The following is a 16696-nucleotide window of genomic DNA, read 5'->3' as shown; positions in this document are numbered from 1 at the left end:
TCGGGAATGATCTGCAAATGAGGAGCAACATGTTTTTTTGCATTTCAATCAAGGGAAAAAAAACAAACTAGTTTTTCAACCGCAAAAGAATGAATATTCTCACAAAATTTCTTGTTTTGACAAATATCATTCTACTCTCTAGACATGCACATTCTCCTTAGCATCGCACTCGGCCTGACCCTAGTTAGTGCTGAGCTGAGGCGAGTCAGGCACTAGCAGGACTCGAACGAATCCTTTGATATTCCAAATTTGGCTGGATTCGCCGGATCTGGAGTTGAATTCTTTACTGGGCTCGAGCTCGCCCACAAATACATTTTGATTTGGCAAAACTAGTTTAAGGTCAATGTAGCCACCTTTCAAGACCTCGCATCTTGCATGGTCAATTCGAGACGAACTAAGGCCCGTTTTCTGATTAGATCCAATGAAAAGATGAAAAATTATTATTATTATTCCGGTCATTTGTTTTCAATTTGGGGAAAAAAAAACTTCGACTTGAGGTTGGGACTCGCCTCAACATTCGCCTCAACATTAGTTCACCCTGCTCGTCTTTTTTCGAGGGAGACAAAGCCTGTCTAGAGAGCGTAGCACCATCTCATTGTGGAAAAAGGCATTATCTAAAACTCCCGTCGCTAAATACACAACTCCTTTAGCCTTATTGAAATTTCACGTTATGCAGTATCTTGTGCTTGATAAATTATTGGTCTTGAAGTGAAGAACGCCGAGTCACAGTGAGGCTTTGAAAGATAAAATGAGCGAAAGCAACGGGAGCAAATGACTTCTAACGTCTCGAATTGTCACGGAAACACTTTATATTCAGCAGTTGAGGATTTTTCAATTTCTATTCAGGGGAAAACGCCTTTGGCCATAAATGACTTGGGGAAGTTTCGAGGCCTTTCGGCTCGTCATGAGCCCCATGAGGGCGTTAATTCAAATCTACGACTTGAAAGCCCGGCTTACTGCCAGGTCTAAACTCCTTTACGCTTGCACTAAGTAGAATAATAGGAACTACACTAATGTTTGTGTAAGATAGCAACAAGTCTTGAAACATGGGCAAAGAAATTAAACCGAAATGAAATGAGACACTTAGTCAGCTTAAAGGGCAGCACTGACGCAATGAACAGCTCACCCACCAGAGGGCGTCGATTCCATTCCATTGTCACAAGACACATATGGCGTCGTGTATTGTCCCGATGAATGAAAAATCATTAAATGCTGAGCAAAGCTGATGCACATTCTCCAACTGTTAATGCTTATGGTTCCCAGTCTGTCGTAAAACAATCTAATCGATGCGTCTGGGAAAAGGGCTCTTTCTATCAGATATCTCGTATCCAAACTTTACAACGGCACACACCCATCGATCTTGTTCAAATGTTATGAACAGTCCCACAACCGTCATGATAGACCTAAACATTAGGCTAATTTGACGAGGGCTGGGACCTTTTATTCCCAATCTCTAAGGTCACTTGGTTCCTCTGCTCTCTGGGACGTCATTTCGCCTTTGTCGATTCGGAATTTTCAAGGTTAATTCAACGTAGAATCAACGAGTAAGAAAAACAATTACCGTACATCTTCAGCCAATGAAAACCTCACCCGAGGGCTTTGAAAACAGACTGTTCAGAAATGAGAATGTGTCTCGTTGTGTTGCTCGTGGTTACCCAATCGAGCAGTGTCGTCAAATTGATGGGAAAACCCACAAGAAGCGACCGAGTGCTTCTACCAATTGGTTTTCTTGCCAGGTCTCGATCCATTCCACAACTCGTTGGAAAAAGTGACACGACAATTCTACGGCTTCCAAGCAATGATTGCTCGACATTCCGTGGAACAAAGCGGGATCGAAAGAGACTTGTATCTTTGCTCTCTTATCTGGGGACTGGACGTGTTCTTCGCGTGATATCAGATGGTGCTAATGTGAATCCCTATCTCGCCCAATGATCCAACACCAACTTTCCAAGGCCACAACGCAAGCAATGCAATGCAATGCTGAGCCAGTGGATTGCTACAAATAGGAGAGTATTGCATGATCAAATCTGGGTCAGCCATGTCTAGTACGAAAGTCAGCAGGCCTACTATTATCTCAGAATGCCGCACGATCGCGATCAACAACCGAGCAAACCTGTTGGGGGGGGGGTTCGAGCTTGAAGGAATGCAATTAGTGTCTTTTCTAAATTTAATCATATGGGAGCATTTACAACCAACTAAATACAATAGGGCTCGCGTAAGCATGTTGCTCTTGTGTGGTTACTTTTACTTTTTACTTTTGAATAAGTGGCGACCCCCCCCCCCCCCCCCCCTCCAAAAGTGAAGGTGCTAGAATAACTCTTAAGCGAATGAAAACACCAATCAGAGATTCGAGATTAATGAAAAGGCCCAGATTAGGTCAATTATTGGATGTGTTTACTCTCAAAGCATGTTCTCTCACTCGACTCCAAGAGCCAATCAGGCAAGGGTTAACTTTCCTATATGTTAGTTATGTTTTTAAGTTGGATCCCTAAAAGCCTTTCCATTCTAGGGCAGCGAAACTTGAGCATTCTTTTTGCCTTTGTCAACACGATTAGGGATCCCCGTCAAAGAAAGAGGCTATTTGCAGAGTCTTAACTTCTGGCAAGGCACTTGATTAAGCACCTTCATCCCTGGCATTGATTAACATGCTGCTCAACAATTACTCGAAACTCTGCTCATGCGACTCAGTCCTATGTGAAGACTCTAAGAAACATACGTAGGTATTTATTTATATCGTTCCCGAGTCCATGTTCAAAGGTCGTTTTAGGTCATAATGGGAGCGGAATCCCGTCTCAAATACCATTAAGTCCGACCGTTTCCGAAAACGTGAGATTGGATCCGATCGTCCATAGGATCTGAGAAAAATGGACCGCAAGGCCTTGGTCGACGCATTTCCTGCCCTGACGACCGCAATCCGCTTTCAACATTCGAATTGGAAACAAACAAGACCATGTGCTTGTTGGGGAAGCTAAGCTATCCTTAGGGTCTAGTTAGTCCTGTGTTTCCAGAAGTGGTCAGGCCGTTCACACATTCGGATGCGGGATGCACTAATTGACGTGGTCACGCTCAAAGAACTTGAGGCAAAAACCCTTTGGCCCATTTTTTTTCCTCAAAGGGTAGCTAGCCTTTTCAATCAGCTCCAAGCAACAGTTGATATGATTCAAAGGATTGGCTAGGTATGATGAACCGGAAAATTTGGCAATGGGCTGGAGATCTTACTTGGCAAATGGAGAATGGCTCGTGGCGGATGCGACCTTTTGGAACACTTTGATCCACCACCAAATCCAACTCGTCCACGCCCCGAAATGAACTTTTTTTTTTATTTGGTATGTAGATGGGTGAGTGAGCGTGTTTCAATGCAAGTTCACCGTTGATGAAGTATAGAGCCCAGAGATATGAAAGGAAAGGGGCTCGACAATTGGAACAGGGTTCCTTCTGACTGTTGGTGTCCCACACCGCAACTGGTCTTCCCTTTCTTCCTCCCCTCCTCCTCCTCCCTCGTCTTTCCTCTGGCTGAAGGATCCAATAGTGGGAAGGAGAGAGAGAGAGAGAGAGAGAGGGGACCAAGTAGACTAGCTTGTTCCTCGAGGTGGTTTAGAGAGGAGGTCTCGTGACTCCTCCAACCCGTCGCCCAAAGGGCTGGCCAACCAGATCGAATGGGCATGCTTTCCAACGAAATTGGATCCCTCTCTCCTTTGGACGCTCTCACTTCCTTTGGAACACTGAGAAAGAATGAGAGAGAGGGGGCGGGTGAAAGGCAGATCAACGAGGCTGGAATTGAGGTTGGTACCCTGACTCACCACTGGTAAAAATGTGCATGTTGGTATTAACCTAAAGCCTGCCAGTACGTGAGGACTGGGTTCGTTAAATTGGCACCAGTAACGGGAACCATCGAATGCATGACTTTATATTAATTACGGCACGCCTTTTTGAAGTGAAAACTTGACGGGAGAGGGTGCGTGAGTGGATGCTTACGTTATGATTCTTGGGAGAATTAGCAGAACATTGAGGCACAAAGTAGGGGTTAGTTCTCCAAACTTTTTTGTAGCGCAACCTACGAATGATTGGCTTTGTTTTTCACGTGCTTGGAACTGTAACCGCTACAAGGAATGAAACTCCCAGTAGTATTTTTCTGCGGTCTTTCATGCCGCTACTTGGAATGGGATCCCCAGCACCTCAAGAAGGAAAAAGACATTCATTTTACTTGATTTTATATTCATATGATATTTGATCCACCAACACATGAGAGTTGGCAGATCTGGCTAGCCCTTGAATAAAGGATTGATCAGTTATTTCCATCAAAATTTGCCTAAGTCTGACCCAAATTTTGCTACTGGATCAACACCTAAATCCTCCCTACGAATATTTGGGCGAAGCAAATTAAACAATGAAGGAGCCCGAGAAAGGAAGAGAGGTGGACTTCACTGTTCTAACTAGCCTGGATTCACGAGGGCTTGAAGGTGCTCTCAAAATGCACGTTAAGCCTCTAGGGTCAATTCTAGTGACCCTAAAACCCCGGGTTGGGACAAAGCTCAAGATTGCCTTTGAAAACGTTCAGCAACAAGTACCTTTCGGACCTTCTTTGTCTGAACACTGGAGAGTCCCAATTTCTTTAATCTCTCCAAATACGAGAGCTCTCTCATACCTTCGATGTTCCTGTCATAACATCTTTGGACCTACTCGACTTTTTGCAAACCTGCTGTACTCATTGGAGCCCATATGGGCAAGGCATATTCCAGATGAGACTGCTGAACAATCAACTTGTACATAGTTAGCATTGTGATACATTCCATGGACTTAAACGTGCAATGCATCCACCCACACATTTGAAAAGCTTTACCCACCACAGCATTCACGTGTAAGGTCTTTAGCTTGCAAAATAAAGCAAAAGTGGTTTTGAAGTTATGTTCAGTCTGCGCTATGGGGATCAAATAAACACGCTCCACTTATGTTGAGATTTTTATTCCGTTTGAAAACCAATTTTGTTTCATTTTGAAACTTAGCGACCCTAAGAGCGAACACTCTGGCATTACTAAGATTTCAACCATGACCCTCTGATCTTGGCGCCATCTATTGGTCATCATCTGAACCTTTTGCGTCAGCTTCTCCTTATCAGGGTCCATTTACCCTTTCATCAATCAACTGAATTAAAGATGCCTTATAAAAGAAAGATACGCAAAGTCACCCGAGGGTTACAATCTTCTCCTTCACTGTTTATTATTTCGAGTCAGTTTGAATTCCTGCACAGGAACAAAATGAGAGTTGCGCTGACGCAGGTGTTATGGTTTTATCTTGTTCCTCTCTGAAGGAGAGCAATTCCATTTTCCTGATCGTAGTCGTCACTTGGTGGGGCGTCAAAGGGGACTAGGAGGGTGTGTAATTACCGAAAAGGGTTGGAGTACCCAAAAATCCAATGATTCCTGTAGGATGCAAGTTTTGGATACTCGGGAAGAGCCACAGACCTGTTAAAAGAGAGCAAGGCCCTGCATGGTGAGTTCACTGGTACTGAGGACCTATTGGATTGGATTATGCCCTTGGATTTGAAGAACATCCTAGAAGAGCCCACTGAATTATTGCGCCTCGACCATTCTCTAGCCATTCGTTGTTTGATCAAGATCAATTGCGGTAACGAGATTGTCTTGGAATGACTTCTCCAACTGATTCTGAGCAACAGCTCTTACCACGTCGTTTGCCTCCCAAACATTTTCCGGATGTGAACCTGGTGATTGGGGAGATTTGCCTTCCTTGCCATAAGCACATGTTGGCCTCGAGCTCGGATGTCTTCATGACCATAATATATCCAACGAACAAACACCAGGAGAGCCAGACCGACCAAGTTCATATTGATGATTTTGATCTCAATGCCCTGAAAAAGCTCTTGGAATATGTGTATCACGACGATATTGAGCATATTGAGGACACTTAAGTACGGTATATACGCCGCTGACAGGAATAACATGGTCAACTTGAAGACGTTTGTCACGAACTTTGCCGTTGGTACTTTGAGGGTTGAAAACGCGGGCTATTTACTTTACCTGGGAGAGCTGGTCAACTCGCAATTATTGACCCAAAAAGCGCTGGAATTTTGTCGAGACCATGCTGACGAATTATTGAAGACGGAAGAGTCTCTCACAGACTTTCTGCAAGCAACTCTTTGAGATGGTCATTTAGTACGGCAAGATGTGATTGTGTATGACTACTTGGATCCTGTTAAAGTTAATACTAGGCATCCAAAAAAAGTCCTTGGCTTGATGTGATGGTTTCAATGGTAGATTCAAAACTATTTGACAGAAATAGATGAAACTTGATGCACAGATGTAGGAATGAAATGCTAAGCAAAGTGTTACGTCTTATTATTCAAGTCGATATCTTTACTGAGCTGGATGTGTGTGTTTTTGGAGTTTTTAGAGTAAATTTATCTCTGCCTTTTCATGCCATCTCATTTGAAGAGGAGCCAGGCAAGTAAGCCCTCGTTCTTATTTTCAAATTCGATGGCGTAAGAAGACGGACTTGCCAATGGTGCCTGGACCAATTCAAATTTTTTCAGGCCTTATATTTCTGAACGTCATGCAAAGAAAGCGACGTCCATAAAATAAATAGGTATTCAAGAAATTCTCGATAATTTACCTTCCGATTGCAGGGTTGTGTAGATTAACATAGATGTGCTCGTTAGGCTCAATTTCTCTAGATGATTATCAAATTTAAATTATTTGGGACGAGCTTCATTGGTTCAAAGTTGGACCAGTTTTTTTTCTTTTGTGCTATTTCTTTCTCTTCGTGGAATTATTCACGGACTTCTAGAGATATGGACTGCAAACAGAAGCAAAAATATCCTATCTCCTAGACCGCTCATCTTATTCCAAATAAGCACATGATACGACCGCAAGATCTTGATGAATAGATGAACTCAGCCAAGTTTGAGCCCAAACCTATGCTTAGGGAACTCAGGAATCATGTTCAAAGTTATGTAGTAAACACTACGTAAAATTCGAATTTTCGGCCTGCTCTTGGTCAGCAACATAAGCTTTTGACAACATAACTTTGAAACGATGGGCTTTGCATGTAAATGATATAAAATTGACCTACCGTTAATTGAAGAGATCTATGTTTCTTATTTTATTACTTTAATTCGAAAAGTGGCTCAGAGTGGCTATGACCAAGAGCAGGCCGATTTGCCGGCAAGCTCGTTCGCAGTCCATATTTCTAGAAGTCCGTGAATTATTAATCCTTTATTCACTTTTGAAGTCAAGCAAGTGTGTTTGGATAAGCTAAAAGGAATTTGGAAAGCAGCTACATATGAAATTAATAGAAGACCCCGATTTAAAGAAGATGTTTGGTGACAAAGAAGTAGCTAGAGAGACAGAAGAATGATTTAGTCTGTTTATTTACGATGCAATCGCGTAATTTGTATAAAGAAAAAATAACCTCCGGAAAGCAATTGCAAATTCTACAGCAGGAACCAAGTTAGGATTGAGATTGAGGCTTATATTGATGATTTACTTACATAATGGATTCTCTGGAGATGTATATTTGTCTGTTGTCGTCGGGCTTAAATCTGGGAAACTGGAAGGAACCAAACGCGTTTGAAGGTGAGGCTCTCAATGAGCTGATACTTTCAACGAGAATACCGTCGACTATATTCCAGGAAACACCTTGTTTATAGTTGGATTCAACTTTCACCACAAGATGAAAAAAATCCAGAGGTCAAGTGGATCGATTGATGAGTCAAGAAATCTTATCTGCGACAATACGCTTAAGACCAATGGTGTGGATGAACCATCTGTAAATCAACTACATGGTCGATTTTCTGGTTCTCAATCCTGCCTTTGATGTTCCAGTATTGACAAACTTCTATTTTGCTCTCTGTGACGGCTTTTTCATGGACAGAAAAAAGCCCTCACATGTACACGGTCCGAAAAGAAAAAGAAAAAAGAAATAAAAGTAATTGACGGACGCGTCAATGTGACAAGGTGTTTTACAATATCGGAGTCTGTCCACAACTTCATTTTTTGAGGGCGAACTCACTCACCCACCCAAGCAACCAAGGAAGGGAGTGTGACCAAGTGTGACCCTTCATTCTGAGTGGAAGCATGCTTCGAGCCACAACGTTCCATTATCCTCCTTTCGTTTTCCGAAATCCCGGAGCTCCTTGGAGCGGCGTGGAAGTGAACATCCTGGACATCATTGCCCAATCATTGGGATTGACAGTGACCTATGAACCGCCCAAGGATGGCAAGCTATGGGGCTTTGTGTTCCCAAATGGCAGTGCCGTGGGTCTGAAGGCGGATTTGTTGTTTGGCCGGTCCGACATTGGGTTTGCGTCCTAATTCATGTTCGACAACAGGGATTTTGACTACACGTATCCTCATGGTCGGGAAGGTTATTGCTTTGCCACCAGGAACCCCACCGAATCCTCGGAATGGGACGTGATCTTAAAGCCGTTCACTTTGGGCTCTTGGATGCTCTTGGTCGGGACTGTCTTGGTGTCGTTGGGGTTCCTCCTGGTCTTGGCCAAGTTGTTTCCGTTAGCCGTGGCCAAACCATCGAATGTCTTGCTCACCATTTACGGGTCATGCATCGCGCAATCTCGGACAATCAACCCCAGGTGTGAATTCTCACAGGTTGGCGTTTCAATGTTCAAATTGTGCATACATACATACGTTTTCAGCTTGATGCATGCAGGGAAGGATGATGTGTAGCCTTGAAAGTGATATATTCTAGCAGTCGACCACCAACTCTTCACTTGAATTAAGATTAGCGTGAAAGCAACTCTATTATCAGGTCCTATTCAATATTTCCCAAGCACTACGAAAAACTGCACTGAATGTATGCACAAGTGTAGCTACCGTAATTGGGTTTCGTCTCATTGAAGGCTCATTGAAAACATGAGCACAATCAATTGATCGGCCCCGACGGATTCACTTATTGTTCTCACTTCAACCAACGAAAAGAAGAAGGTGCAAGTATAAAAGATCAATAATAAAGCCTGACTGGTTCACCCTTTTCAAACATCAAGGACCAAAACTAATTTTAAACTAGATCTACGTAAAGCATGATTGCACGATTGCCAAGGGACAAAAAAAGGGACACCTTGATAGAAATATGTGACAGTACTGGAATGCATGACTTTTTTGAAACGTCCATGTCAAGGTTTGTTCTGTGGAAGAAAGGCAGAAGCTGATCCTCATTTGAAAAAAAGGCAAGTATGGGAGTAAACTTTGACCAAAGTATATTCCAAAACCTGCCCATATAAGAAGGTAAAAAGAAATTAGGGATAATGTCGAAAATTTGAAGCAATTTGACCTCGAAGAACAAATGAAGAGTCCTTTAGCGCTCTTTAACGCCTATTCATCCAATGCCAATAAAGGCCATGGTCACTTTCTGTAGTTTCCCTTCCAAAAAGGCACCCATATTTCTTTTCTTTTTTCGTTTCCAAAGCCTAATTTTAATTACCATTACCCTAGTCATTTCATGAACAACATTCATGAGCGCAATCTTCTTTCATCTTTTTCCAGTTCCATCGGAGCCCAAATTTTCTTAGCGGATTTTATGATCATTTCCAATCTACTCAGTATCATATATAGTGGAGCCCTGTTTTCCTCTTTGGCGGTCAATTCGAAGGTTTCTGTCATGAACACCTTGATGGAGATGGTTCAATCCCAGATTGAGGTCGGAGGGATCGGAACAGGCTCGATAGATTGGTTTGTCTCGGCAGAAAACGAGGCCTACCGGGAATTGGCCGGTAGGTATACCCCCTATTTGACTCTGGATGACGCCATGGAGGCCGCCAAAGTGAAACCAATGAATGTGGTCAATAGTCGAACGGCATTGGAGTTTCATTTGCGATCGTACTTCACAAACGCGTAAGTCCAGCTCAAAAAGGTGTCCTAGCCCAAGTGTTGGCTGCTTGACAATTTTGTAGCCTTTCAAGTCGTGCAATTTGATTATGAACTTCCCTTGGTGCCATTTAATTCCACTAAGGCAAAAAACCATCAACTAAAGTTGGCCCAACTTGTGTGCTCGATGTTCTTTATTTGCCTGTGTACCAACTTCTAGAAATATAGACAGTGACTGAACTTCCCGCCCAATTGGCTTGCTCTTGGTCAGAGCAACTCTGAGCCATTTTTCGAAATAAAGTATTAAAATAAGAAGCGTAGATGTTATTAATTAAAGGCAGGTCATTCTTATATCATTTACTTGTAAGGCGGTTTGTTTCAAAGTTATGTTGTCAAAAGCTTATGTTGCTGACCAAGAACAGGCCGAAAATTCGAATTTTATGTAGTGTTTACTACATAACTTTGAACATGTCTCCTGAGTTCCCTAAGCATAGTTTAGGGCTCAGATTTGACCAAGTTCATCTATTCAACAAGATCTTGGGGTTGGAACAAGTGTTTATTTGGAATAAAGGGACCGGCTTAGGAGATAAGAACTTTTTGCTGCCGTTTCGCAGTCCAGAAGTCGGTGGCCCGGATTAGCTTCAGGGATCAGGGTGACAGGAGTTGGTAATTTCTCTAGTAATTTCACTTGACAAAGAGAAGCAGAAGTGGACTTTCTGACTTCAGAGTGTGAAGCTTTACGTACAACTATTTTTATTGCAATTCGAATTAAGATTTAAGTTCAGTTTTCAACATCTTGAAATCTCGAAACTTGTGGTGGCTGTAAATCGTATGCTTCGAATTTCAGATCTCCTGTTTAGACTTAAAATAAAAGTAAAAAACAACAATAACAGTTTTATCACAATCTAGATTTGAAATTCACTCGGAATATGACTATTTTTAAACCATTCATATAAATCATATATTAAATTATGAAAATATATCTTAAAGGGAGCTCAAATGCTTTATCATTTGATATCTTACAGTCGGACCAATTGGTCCTATTTTTGATAAAGTCAAAAGAGTATAAACCATTTTTCGTCCAGCAAAGGATTTCTAAATAAAAACGGAAGGAAAGAGTGGGGATTCAGACTTACATTTAGAGACGTCAGTTCCACCTGGAAAGTGCAAGTGCATGAAGTATTCATATGCTTCAGAATTTAATGATAGTTGTTTTTATTCATAGCGTACACCTTAAACAACGAATAGCAGGTTCCTTTGTGCTTCTCAGGGCACATTTATTGGGAAGACTGATTTTACAGTATTGAACATTGCCTTATCGATTGAGTTCTCAAAATGTTGCTTGCAGTCCGATACCACAATTACCCTGTCAGGGTTCACTTTTTGTCAATATTGCCTTGCCGGGAAAATAAGGCTGAGGTCATGGGGTGCCTAATTTACTCATAGAGCTCAAATGCATTAATACTTAATTCAAACATATACGCACAAACAAAAGTAAAGCTCTAGGAAAATAGTTTAAGACATGTTACACTGACATGACCAAGAGTCGCAAATCAACGTTATTATATTCATTAAAAGGGTCAGGTTCAGTTCAATATCTTGACAAAAAATGAATTTAACATCCATGGTTGAGCCGGATCTATCCGTCACCACCCAAATTCTTCGCTTCAAACCATCAAAACCCAATTGAAATTGAGGACTTTTTGAGCAAGTCGCCTGTCATTCTGTATACGTATAGTAGGTGAAACGCCAAAACTTCAGTCAAATCCAACTTGAATACCTGCGATGAAAGTCAATGACATAAATCTATTCACAGATATGGAGAACCGGAATTTCGAATCATGGACGAGTGTTGGATCAATTATCCTATATCCTATCTTCTGCCCAAAAACAGCGCTTACACCGACAGCATTAATCGGAAACTGTTTCAACTCAGGGAATCAGGCCTTGTGGACGATTTGATCACCCGGGAAATGGACAAGATGTCCAAAATGAATCGCATTCGAAATCTCGTCGCGTCTCAAAAAGTCTTGACCTTAACCAACTTGTACGAGCCATTCTTGATTCTAATAATTGGCCTTGGATTGGCCTCGATAGCGTTTATTTGTGAATGTGCCTCGGACAAAATTGGCTCTCGTCGAACTATTCAGAGTTGAGGTCTGTACGTACTTGATTTAGTAATATGCCGGTTTCAGGGTGACTCTATGCTTTCGTAACATTCTAATTGCTGATTCGACAACAAAATACATTTAATGTTTATTTCATGTTTATTTGACCTGCAAGGCACGAAAAACAAAAACATGACATTTTTTTACGAAAAAGTTTCATATTTCCGAATTCTTTACCCAACGTTGCCGAGTCTCTGTTTCTTGAGGTCAGGAGATTCCTATAGATAAACACACACTTTGGAAACATTTCTATAAATATGTGATAACATGGCAAAGATCAAAGAAACAAGTTTCAAATAAGAAATGACACTTGTTTGTTGCCGCAAAGTAGGTCAATTGTCTCAAATCAAAGTGCCTCGCTTTTGATCCAGTACTTCGAAATAGAAATTGTAGTAAAGTGTTGTCCATAGATGGACGCATGTTTCTCCAAGGTGCGAGTGCATGAAAGTACTGCGTGACAATTGGGGGCCAAATCCATTCAAATACATGTGGAAGATTCGATGACGACTTCCAAATGATCATTTTTTTCGCAGGCATTAGGACGTTTTCTCAGACAGTGACTGATTGCAAAAGCGGCAACCCTATAAAGAAGAAACATTCCACAGAACATAAAGATAACGAGCACATCCGGGCCAAGCCATTCTATTTGACTTGGAGATGAAATCAAATCGTCCTCGAAGTTCATCTCACTTTGACAGTGTGACACCCTCTGAATGGCTGGTGTACATTCATTCTCGTCCCGTTTCTTCACTCTCATGTTCGACTCCCCAACGAATCCGGTTCCAGTCATGGCCACCACTTTGATCAATTGAATAGCCTCCATAGTGGCCTTTGGAATGTCCACGGCTGTTTGGGTTGTCTTGGTCATTCTCTTCCACTTTCCCTTGCGATCTTTCGCGTACACAACATACAAGTAGACCTTTGCCGCCTCAATTGGCGTAGATGGAACCCGCAGGACTTGATGGTTTCCAGATGGTCGGCGGGGTTCTGTCCAAGTCAAGGTACAATGGCTCAGAACTGGCGGCGACATTATTGTTGGATCAGTGTTGCTGGTTTTGATGACTGGTTGACGGGCCAGAATGGCGGCACATGCCACTTGACAAGGCTCTGGACAGAGTTGCAAGTTCTCGCACAGCTGAGGGGTGTCGGGACCAACGGACAGACTTTGGCAGAATTTCCAGCATTGGCGATTGGGTCCAAAAGAAGCCTGGGAGTGATGAGGGTAATGTTGTTGACAAGAGGCTTGACATTTGGCAATTTCCAGGTCTTTTCTTGTTATGGAGTTGAAGACCTCTCTTCGAATGACACGATTACCCTGTGCCGCAATTTGAACAGACATGATTAGTAAGGACACTTTTGACCAATGCATGGTGATGAGAGGGGGTCCTTCCAAATGAACCAGAACCAGAACCAAAGTAGACTGAGGTCCTCCACTTGTTGAGTAATAAAATAAGTTGAGTGCGTAAACAGAGAGAGGCACATGGTTTTTGTTTTAGTATGGTAGTGGTAGGTTCCTGCCTTGGGTGTTGGACACCCAATTTGAGCACGTGTCTTTGATTTGACAACCACTGACCGGAAGAGCATTAGCCGACGCACCATGAACGGGTTGAGATTGGCGCATCAAAGAATGAATGAAACCAACAGAACAGCGAACCGCCTTTTGGGGTGAGCAGTGTAGTTGTCGATTTTACATTTTTCATTTTGTAACAGCGATGTTCTAATGATGATTGGATGTGCCAATAAAAATGCGACAACGCAACTGTTAAATTGGGAAGAAAATTGGAAAGAAAATTTGATAAATGCCAAGACAATTAATTTTCTACCAGAGTCGCCTCAATTTTAGTCTGTTATGAAAACGTTTATGGACCTTAATTGAAAGAAGGACACTCCTTGCAAAAACGTAGCGATACTTTCTGTGAATCAGAAAAGAAGTAATTCCCTAGATCATTGACTTTTTTTATATTTATTTGAAGGTTCCGCTTGGAGCCCCTTTTTTCATTAAGCAATTACTACTGCATACACTCCGACACATAAATTCGTTCCGCTTGGCTTTGATCATCTTACTAACGTTGCAATTTTTTTTGTGGACTTCCTTACCGCTATCGGGATTGGAATCCCAGCAGTTCAAGACGAGAAGGTTACTTATTTTACTTGACTTTTATTTATAATTTATATACATTATTTGATCGGCCAACGAATTTCTCACCTAGACACCGTAAGAGTCAAGGTGTGATACCCATAAAAAATTGTGAGATGAAGTACTTTTGGCTCTCATAAAATAATAATTGTCGTCAATGGGGCTCCCCGGCATGGTTTCGTGAGTGCATATTTTGAGATGCGATTTGTACCCAGTTGCACCTACTGCGAGTATCGGAGAGTGTCGTGAACGCACATCTTGAAATGCGACTGAGTAAAATTTAGTACTGTCGCATTTCAAAATTTGCGTTCACGAAACCACGTGGGGGTGCCCCATTGTTCAACATCCAGCTTTCCACACATTTATTTCGACGGCAGCCATTGATTTCAAACTATATAATCAATTAATTCTAAGGACAAAAATGCGCCGATTTCAACTCAAATTTAATGCTTAGTCCTGATTTGCAAAATAGTATATGATAAAAGTGAAAAAGTGCAAATAAGGCGAAAAGGGCAAATGCAGTAAGAAAGTGGGCTTAAGTGACAACAATTATTTTTAAATGATTTGCCCTTCGCTACGTAGTTATCATCAAGGGATTCACATTTGATTATTATCATTATTATTATATGACATATTGTACTTTTCATCACTTGTCACTTTTCAAAGACTGGTAGTACAGTTGGGTGCAGTGACTTTAATTAAGATAGGCTTTCAGTCATGACTAATGAAAATGATTTCAATGTGTATGAGAGGCTAGGACAAAAAATAGGCTCCCCCTTGTTAATAGAACACTTCAGGAGTATCGTTTAGCTTGTGCTTTGGAACATACTTTAATAGTACAAGTGCACGAAATGGACGAAAGAGGAATCACACACACTGGTGGCTCGTTGCTCGTAAATTGGCCCAATCTCAGAAGTTGCTGGTGGTGATAAACAGCAATATATTTCAGACGTCTCAGCATGATGTAAATGTAATAAAGAGAACATACACATGAACGTCTGTCCTGTATCTTAGCTACAGAGATTCAGGGCCTTCCGTTAGGCGTATTTTTTGTCACAACTTTTGGAACGCATGAAACAGGCCTTGTTCCCTACCAATAACGTGATCTTGAACGAGTCTTGCTCTCATGAGCCACTTGCCGTCCGTTTCCATTTGCCTCATCAACGGTTCCAGGCCATGCAGCGAGTCCACGCTCTCCAAATAGTACTTGGTCATCGCGTTAAAGAAATAGCCGCCTGCCAAATCAGACAATATCGACATTTGAGTCAAGATTCCATCCAAAAATAGTGCTTAAAATTCCTTGCTCAAACCTGGTTTCAAAACGCGCACAACTTCTTCCAAAGAGTCGATGGGTAAATGGGCTTGACAAAATCCGCCGGAGATCGTAACCACGTCGTAGGACTCATCCTCAATCCCAGGAATCTTACGCCCACTCCCCAAAGCGGCACATATTTTTTTGTTGTATAAATCCAACTTTTCTAAAACATCCAGCATGGGCTGGCTATAATCTAAAAAAGATACACGCGTCCAATCAAATGACACTTGATGCTCATTTCATCCGAACCCAAAGCGATTACAATCATTTAAATTAACTCTCACCCACAGCATCCATATGTTTAAATCCGATTCCAGCCAAGTGAGGCCCTAACCGACCGGTTCCAGCCGCCACGTCCAAAACCAAGGCTTCCGATCGTTGATTACTTGGAAAGTGTTCCCGAATTATGTCGCTGAGCCGCTTGGGGGCAATGACCGTGATCTCCTCCATGTCATGATCGTACTAGAGAGAAATGGGAGAACATGAGCTGTATGTAAGCAGTCATTCTTTAATTGTATGATCTTCAAGCAATGTCGAAATTATTTGGAGGGTTATCAGGCGGAGCTATGGGAGACCTAAATTTAAAACAGGGACTAAGGAGCAAAATATGGCTGTCTAACGTATTAAAACCTTAAGCCATGTCTTCCTTAATGTCATCCAAATGAAAAAGATGTGTTCAGCATGGTTATTCCATTCCTACCGATTTTGCCCATTGAGTGTAGAAGGCGTGGACTTGATCGGAATCCAACGTCTTGTTGTTCACTAGGCTCTTCCAAATCTTCTCCGAGCTCATGCTGAACCAGTACTGATCTAAAACGAAATGTGGCACCCAAACAATTGTTGAGGTAGGAATTCAGTCCAGCCGTAAAGAACCTGTTCTGTTCTTTTCTGTCCAGCTGGGCATGTTTTTATGTAATTCTATTACTCTTTCTAGGGCCGCGAGGATTATGTAAACGTTAGTCACCATTCCAGGTCACGGCTCTTTTATCTGAGATATGCTCTTCTGCAATGGCATTCGAATAATCGTTATTCCTTGGCTTAGAGGACATTGATATGATGAAAATTTCGTCAAAATTAAATTCCCCTCCCTGCCCAAATTTATGTTATTCAAGATGTGGCTGGACAATCGACTTGTACAGAGTTAGCATCGTGATGCTATCTCTGGACTTAAACGTGCGATATGTGCCGTGCACTAATGTTAAATATCGTACCATTTGAAAAATCAGACTGTTCTGGAGGA

At 41.9% G+C, this 16696-nt stretch overlaps 3 protein-coding genes and 1 long non-coding RNA gene across 4 annotated transcripts; 1 reads left to right on the top strand and 3 right to left on the bottom strand.

Annotated features, from left to right (window-relative positions):
- Positions 1-5210: 5210 nt before the first annotated feature.
- On the bottom strand, positions 5211-6984 carry LOC131892974 (uncharacterized). Its single transcript, XR_009374626.1, has 3 exons — positions 6036-6984; positions 5682-5866; positions 5211-5462 (listed from the first exon to the last, which is right to left on the bottom strand). It is a non-coding gene; the product is annotated as an uncharacterized LOC131892974 (long non-coding RNA).
- A 1187-nt stretch (positions 6985-8171) lies between these two features.
- On the top strand, positions 8172-12153 carry LOC131892972 (ionotropic receptor 93a-like). The gene is made up of 3 exons (XM_059242853.1): positions 8172-8605; positions 9516-9863; positions 11653-12153. The coding sequence occupies exons 1-3, from the start codon at positions 8331-8333 to the stop codon at positions 11990-11992; spliced, it is 963 nt and encodes a 320-aa protein (XP_059098836.1). The 5' UTR covers positions 8172-8330; the 3' UTR covers positions 11993-12153.
- On the bottom strand, positions 12081-13631 carry LOC131892973 (uncharacterized). Its single transcript, XM_059242854.1, has 2 exons — positions 12695-13631; positions 12081-12585 (listed from the first exon to the last, which is right to left on the bottom strand). The coding sequence occupies exons 1-2, from the start codon at positions 13371-13373 to the stop codon at positions 12554-12556; spliced, it is 711 nt and encodes a 236-aa protein (XP_059098837.1). The 5' UTR covers positions 13374-13631; the 3' UTR covers positions 12081-12553.
- Positions 13632-15064: 1433 nt separating this feature from the next.
- LOC131893036 (methyltransferase-like protein 27) lies at positions 15065-16291 on the bottom strand. The gene is made up of 4 exons (XM_059242956.1): positions 16157-16291; positions 15741-15918; positions 15452-15649; positions 15065-15376 (listed from the first exon to the last, which is right to left on the bottom strand). The coding sequence occupies exons 1-4, from the start codon at positions 16247-16249 to the stop codon at positions 15195-15197; spliced, it is 651 nt and encodes a 216-aa protein (XP_059098939.1). The 5' UTR covers positions 16250-16291; the 3' UTR covers positions 15065-15194.
- Between the last annotated feature and the right edge of the window lie 405 nt (positions 16292-16696).

The sequence above is a fragment of the Tigriopus californicus genome, chromosome 2 (genome assembly GCF_007210705.1).
Source record: "Tigriopus californicus strain San Diego chromosome 2, Tcal_SD_v2.1, whole genome shotgun sequence".
Classification (NCBI taxonomy): domain Eukaryota; kingdom Metazoa; phylum Arthropoda; class Copepoda; order Harpacticoida; family Harpacticidae; genus Tigriopus; species Tigriopus californicus.
Note: the sequence above shows the minus strand (reverse complement) of the source record. Positions and strands in the feature narration are given on the sequence as shown.

What these genes read in the sequence shown, in the direction of transcription:
- LOC131892972 (XM_059242853.1), top strand. Translation starts at nt 8,331, where the DNA reads ATGTTCGACAACAGGGATTTTGACTACACGTATCCTCATGGTCGGGAA. An exon ending in TCTCGGACAATCAACCCCAG is followed by an intron (nt 8,606 to 9,515) that starts GTGTGAATTCTC and finishes ATCTTTTTCCAG; the next exon opens with TTCCATCGGAGCCCAAATTT. An exon ending in CGATCGTACTTCACAAACGC is followed by an intron (nt 9,864 to 11,652) that starts GTAAGTCCAGCT and finishes ATCTATTCACAG; the next exon opens with ATATGGAGAACCGGAATTTC.
- LOC131892973 (XM_059242854.1), bottom strand. Translation starts at nt 13,373, where the DNA reads ATGCATTGGTCAAAAGTGTCCTTACTAATCATGTCTGTTCAAATTGCG. An exon ending in GAGGGTGTCACACTGTCAAA is followed by an intron (nt 12,586 to 12,694) that starts GTGAGATGAACT and finishes TCTTCTTTATAG; the next exon opens with GGTTGCCGCTTTTGCAATCA.
- LOC131893036 (XM_059242956.1), bottom strand. Translation starts at nt 16,249, where the DNA reads ATGAGCTCGGAGAAGATTTGGAAGAGCCTAGTGAACAACAAGACGTTG. An exon ending in TAAACATATGGATGCTGTGG is followed by an intron (nt 15,650 to 15,740) that starts GTGAGAGTTAAT and finishes TATCTTTTTTAG; the next exon opens with ATTATAGCCAGCCCATGCTG. An exon ending in TGTGCGCGTTTTGAAACCAG is followed by an intron (nt 15,377 to 15,451) that starts GTTTGAGCAAGG and finishes CTGATTTGGCAG; the next exon opens with GCGGCTATTTCTTTAACGCG.